Genomic DNA, 6,665 nt, shown 5'->3' with positions numbered 1-6,665 from the left:
AGATTTTTTGAATTTAACACATGATGTTCTGTTGTGTCGACTAACGGTGCCAGTATGTCAGCCAAGGCTCGGGAAGTTTGATATGCAATGGAACCAGTGTAATCAACAATTGGTCTGACTTTGCTGCCTTCTTTGTGAATTTTAGGCGTGGCGTAAATTCTGGTGATATTCTCCGCAGTGGGGTAATTTAGTTTCAGACGAGGATGACAAACAACAAGAAGAGAAGAAGCAAAGATAAAAAAAACACTTAGTCTCTCTGGCTATCCAAATTGGTCCTTTAAGAAGGTGAAACAACAGAATGCAAACAAAAAGACTATGAAAACATGAAAAGTAAAACATAAGAAAAGTGAAAACAGCAAGAAATCCAAAGGACTGGTAGTTATACCTTATGTCAGCGGATTATCTTTTTTTTAATTATCTTAGAAGGCCAACAGGATTTTCCAAAAACATGGACTCGCTACAGCGATGAGACTTGATTTGATTTGATTTGATTTTCTTCGGTACTCAGAAAATACAATGTTTACATATAAATAGAGAACAAACAACAATAAAAGATGTACACATTTTAAAAACCAACACATTAAGATGATAAAACATTATGAAAACATTATAAAACAGCAGAGCACCAAGGATAGCCCAAAAAGCTTTTCAAAAGAAAAGCCTATTTCCATTGGGTCCTTAAACAAGTGTGGGGAGGGGGAATGCAAAAAACAATGAAGACAAAAAAATATGAAGCACCAACACGAAATATTGCACAAGAAGTGAGACCAGCTCAAATTAATTAATTAGCTTGACCAGCAAGGTGTTTTTAGACTAATATTTTGAAAGTATTGATTTTATTAACTTGCTTGATTCCCTTTGACAAAGCATTCCGATGATGAATAGTGGTGTTATAGAATGTGCGACTAGCTTGACCTTTACAAAGAGGAACAACAAAGTTGTATGGGCTACCCCTGGTACTGTGCCTGTGAACTGCAGATATACGAGTAAAATACAATTTTAAATATTCAGGGGCAAGATCATGAAAAATCTTAAAGGCATGATTTAGTTTAAAGCTGAATAACCCTATCATTGACTGAAAGCATCCCAACCTTATTCAACTCGTTTTGACCAATGTTGGAACGGGGCCCCAATCCCAAAATATACCTGACAGTCTTATTTTGCATGACTTGAAGTTTATTTTTGTAATGTTGAGAAATTTATCAATACCACGAAGAACAAACGTAATCAAAATGACATAAAATTAAGGCCGATGACAGTATCTTGCGGGTTTTCATATTAAGGAAGCCAGCCTGTCTATATAAAAATTTGAGTCTACCGCTGGTCTTCTGAATGACGTTTGCAGCAATAGAATCACCAGACAATGTGTTATCAAGAGTGACACCTAAATACTTGACAGACGTAGAGTTATCAATAGTCTCACCATTGCATTTGACAGAGAAATTATCAATAGTATTGAGCTTCCTTTTAGTACCAAACAGAATGCACCCAGTCTTACCGAGATGAAGGGAAAGTTTGTTATCAATCAACCATTGTCGGCAAGACTCCGTTATTCTTGACTTAACTTATCAGCAACAATTTTTGGATCTTTATGTGAAACCAGCAAGGCACTGTCATCGGCATATAAAAGAAGTTTGCAATTGACACTGATCGCCATGTCATTCACGTAACAGAGAAATAAAATAGGGCCAAGTATACTGCCTTGGGGAACGCCGCATGAAATTTCCAGTGGACCAGAATCAACCTGATTGGCATTAACAATTTGACTCCTACCACTAAAATAAGATCTAAACCAACCTACTGAAGAAACACCCATGGCCTCAAGTTTGTTAAGTAGAATGGCATGGTTCACAGTATCGAATGCTTTTGAAGATCAATTAAAACCATACCAGTAAAATTGCCCCATGAAGTTTGGTTATGAACATAGTCAGTAAGATGAGTTAAGCAGGTCTCTGTTGAGAAAGATCGTCTAAATCCAGACTGAAAACCATAAAGAATATTTTTCTCTCTCAAATAGTTTTCAAGCTGGACATAGACGGCCCTCTCAAGCAGCTTGGAAGCAACACTAATACTTACTGGCCTATAATTACCAACTTCAGAACGATCTTTCTTTTTAAACAGAGGCTTAACACGGGCAGTTTTAAAGTCATTTGGAACAGAACCAGAACTAAAAGACAAATTGACAATATGAGCAAGGTGGTCTTTAAGAACTTTAGCACCATCCCTGAGGAATCTAGCTGAGATTCCATCGAGCCCAGTACTTTTGGATGAATTTTAAGCACATAACTCTTTAAACACAGAATCGGTAGTAACAGGTGAGAGCTGGAAAGAATTGGGATAAACACCTTTATCAGTATAATAATTTGCAAAAACATCTGATTCTGTACAAAAAATTTCCCTCTGATGAATGAAGATTATTGACCAAATTATCAGCAACATTTGTATAGAATTCATTAATATAGTCAGCCACTTTGCTTGAATTAAAACACATTTCACAATTTGAGACTGATCTTTGTTCTTCGTGCTTTCCAAAGAGCTTTGGTGTTGTTTTTGTTTTCTTCGATCTTATTAGCAAAATGAGTAGCTTTTGCCTTCTTAACATCTCTTTGCACTTTATTTCTGATTTTACAGTAACTGGAATACAGCTCATGGTCTTTCTTATTTTTAAACATGTGTAAAAACTTGTCCCGAGCTCTTATGTCAGTTAGAATTTCACTGGACATCCAAGGCTCAGTTCTGTTTTTCAAACGAATTTCCTTAATGGGAGCAATGGTGTTTAAAATACCCAAGAAGGTTTCTTTAAAACAATTCCAGGCTATATCTACATCACTACAATACACATGTGACCAGTCGGCCACGGTCAGTGCATCCAGCAGGACATCTTTATTGTAATTTGTAAGAGATCGCACCTTGATCACGTTATGCACCTTACTGATCTTCCTGGTGCAATAAATGAGGAAATGATCACTGAGACCTACACTGACCGTGTCCGACTGGCAGATATTATTCCAATTATTACAGACAACATGATCAATAATTGTAGAACTAGTCTCAGTAACTCTGGTATATGAATCAATCAACTGTATACCAACTTTGACCCGGCATGTCAATCGTGCATTGATCGTGCACTCTCCTCTCTTACATCATGCATTGGTGACATTCAATCATGGATGACATGCAATATGCTTCAACTCAATCGTGAGAAGACTGAATTCTTCATCGCCGCTTCATCTCATGTTAAGAACCAGATGCCTGCTGTCACACTCCAAATTGGAAGTGAGGCCATTGAACCATCGGAAACAGTCCGAAATCTTGGAGTTATCTTTGATAACTGCATGACCATGCGTAACCAAATTTCTTCACTCACACGCAGTGTTTCATTCCATCTTCGCAATATCTCTCGTACCAGACGATTCTTGGACTTTGATACTAGTAATGATATTATCCGCTCACTTATCTTATCCAGACTTGATTATGGCAATGTTCTCCTCATGGGTGCCAACACTACTGATATTGCTCGCCTTCAGACCCTCCAAAACTGGGCTGCAAAAATCATCTTTTGTGCAAAGAAAAGGGACCATGTATCACCGCTTTTACATCAGCCCCACTGGTTGTCTGTAGAGGATAGAATAACTTTCAAAGCCATGCTGTATGTTTTTAAATGCCTTGCCGGCATTGGACCAGAATACCTGTCACCATGTCTGGAACTTAAGAATCCTCGTGAGGGCCTTATATCCGCCTCAGATCGCACACGTTTGAATGTGCCGATCATACGCAGTTGGACTTTCAAATCCGCTGCCGACAAGGCATTTACCTACAATGCACGTCTGATCTGGAACAATTTGCCGTCATCTATGCGAAGTGCTCAAACAGTCTCTGCCTTTAAAAAAAAAAAGGCCTTAAAACCCACCTGTTTCATTTTTCTTTTGTTTTTCAATTGTTTCTTGTATATATTTTGCATATGTTTTGGTTTTTCACGCTGTGATCTTTTGAAATGGCGTGTAACAAAAACTCTCGTGTATGTATGTAATCAACTGCTTGCAATCAAATGACTGTAATGACCCAACTCCACATTAAGGAAAATGCTCGTCCACCCCAAGGACAAGAACGATCCGGACTCTACAGCAGACTCTATATGAAATCCCTTGTTCTGATTGTGATCAGTCATATGTGGGTGACGATTTTCCACGAGACTAAGTGAACACATGACAGAAACGGACAAAGTTACGGGTTTGAAAAAGAACTACACCCGTCAGACCAGAAAACAATCTGAAAGCGATAGCCGATCATTCTGTACAACAAAACCATGTCATCGATTGGAAAGGGTCCAAAATTCTTAGCAAGGAAGGTGACGCGAGATTAAGAAGAATTATGGAATCCATCTGGATAAGGAAGAAATCCCCGCAAGTCATTACCAGAGACGAGGGGGCAATTTTTAATCTATGACCCAATCATCTCCGCGTGTAGTGCGCCCTCTACAGGCCGATATTCGTCGGAGGTGTGTGGACATATCTCACTCTGAAGAAGAGTGTCGCCCAAGACACTCGAAACTGTCAGGTCAGCGAAAAACAGTATTTAATTGGTTTTGAAAAACGAACTTTGTATTCTAAAAACAGATATATCATAATTGGAACTAGCAGCCAATAGCTGCATCTTTTAGCTCATATTTAAGACCTTATTCGTTAAAATTGTTCAAGAAAAGACACTCCAAAAAGCCAAAGAAGATGCCAATTTGAAAGTTGCAGTTTGCTTCGTTGCATGCCCTATTGATTTGTACACTGGCGTCCGTGCTTCCATTGATTAGCACATTAAAACTATCGTTGTGATTTCATTGATTAGAACACAAAAGTGCAACTTTTGATTTTGTTTCTTCAGTAGGTTTTAGGTCACCGTTTCTTTAATTCTCAAACTTCCTACATATGTGACCCGGCAGCACAAATGAGCCGTAAATTCCGTAAATTGTATTCTGAGTTACGGTGTAAAATGTGTACGAAGAAGTCGTATTCATCGGTAACTTAAGCTGACCCGACATCTGTCTCATTTTGATAGTCAAAAACTAATCAATAATCCTATTGTTGAAGTGGATAATAAGCTTCTACCTTAGATGGCTATTGAACTTTTAATAGCTCTGGTCTTTGTTTGCTTTTGCTAAATCCTATTCAAGTGGTGGGTTACCAGGCATTGTATTTTGTACAGGTATGCATAACCAACAATTAACAAGGAGAGAACTTTCTTAAACCTCGTTGACTTGGGGATGATTTGAAATGACCGCCAATTATGACTGTTTGATATTTATTGCCAGCAATGTCGAAAAAGAGACACATGTAAAAACGTAAAAAGCTATAAATTTGTTGAAGGAGCAAAGTTTAACAAACCATAACCCCGCTTCTGGATATCGTTTGAAGTCAAATGATACACCATTTTTAAGTTTATGATGTTTATTTTTGAAACACGAAATAAAACAAAATTGACCGGGGGAGGAATTTACGGCTCATTCGCCGTGAACGGTCACATATGTAAAACCTATTCTACTATGGATTAGTATGCTGAGAGGAACTGTTTGAGACCATTTTGATAACAATTTCAAATTTGACCACTGTAGATGGGTGAATACCCAATCCTGTGGGGGGTAGGGATGTTGTTTAAAGGCGGGTAATTTTTCGGAATCCCAGCCATACATCCCTACCCCCCCCCCAGGATTGGGTATTCACCTATACTGCATTATTCATGTAGCATAAACCATAAAAGAAAGAAAATGGAGAAAAAAATAACAAGAGGAAGGCGGAGAAGAAAATGGAAAAGAATGCGTTAAAATGCAGGACGCTGAGACAAGTTGCCCTTTAATTATGATTGCTTGCCAATCTTTAAACAAATCTGAAAGGGTTTAATGAAAACGCACGTACGTTGCAATTTCCTATCTAGGAACTATTACCAGTTCAAAGCTCTATATTTACAAGGTCGGCGGTGTTCAAGTTTCCGATAGCTTACATTGTTTATCACGCCATACATTTCGTTGTGGTTTAATATTTCCAGTTCCTCTTCTTTTAAAACCGGGTATATTTCGCAACCATATATTATGGTGAAACACTCAGGAAGGCGGAGAAGAAAATGAGAGGAAGGCGGAGAAGAAAATGGAAAAGAGGAAGGCGGAGAAGAAAATGGAAAAGAATGCGTTGAAATGCAGGACGCTGAGACAAGTTGCCCTTTAATTAGGATTGCTTGTCAACCTTTAAACAAATCTGAGAGGGTTTAATGAAAACGCACGTAGGCCTACGTTGCAATTTATCTAGGAACTATTACCAGTTCAAAACTCTATATTTACAAGGTCGGCGGTGTTCAAGTTTCCGATAGCTTACATTGTTTATCACGCTATTTATTTCGTTGTGGTTTAATATTTCCAGTTCCTTTTCTTTTAAAACCGGGTCTAAAACGCGACCATATATGGTGAAACACTCTGAAGTCATATTTTCCCTGGTAGTGTGCACGTACCAAATTGCGGGTAGTTGCATTTGACCGAATTGGCTAATTGGAAATCAGTGCAAGTGGTACAGCATATGGTCCGTGCTTGTTAATGTTTACTTGTATTATAACCTGTTTAAGACCACCTAATTCAACTGATGAAGATTATATGGTAATACTATTGATTATTCATTTCCCTGTAAGCA

At 38.2% G+C, this 6,665-nt stretch overlaps 1 protein-coding gene across 1 annotated transcript; it reads left to right on the top strand.

The window, feature by feature from the left end:
• Window positions 1–3,182: 3,182 nt before the first annotated feature.
• LOC140139254 (uncharacterized) lies at window positions 3,183–6,209 on the top strand. The gene is made up of 2 exons (XM_072161035.1): window positions 3,183–3,821; window positions 6,093–6,209. The coding sequence occupies exons 1-2, from the start codon at window positions 3,183–3,185 to the stop codon at window positions 6,207–6,209; spliced, it is 756 nt and encodes a 251-aa protein (XP_072017136.1).
• The last annotated feature ends 456 nt before the right edge of the window (window positions 6,210–6,665 follow it).

Source organism: Amphiura filiformis, chromosome 18 (assembly GCF_039555335.1).
Source record: "Amphiura filiformis chromosome 18, Afil_fr2py, whole genome shotgun sequence".
Lineage (NCBI taxonomy): Eukaryota > Metazoa > Echinodermata > Ophiuroidea > Amphilepidida > Amphiuridae > Amphiura > Amphiura filiformis.
This window is presented reverse-complemented; position numbering and strand designations above follow the sequence as displayed.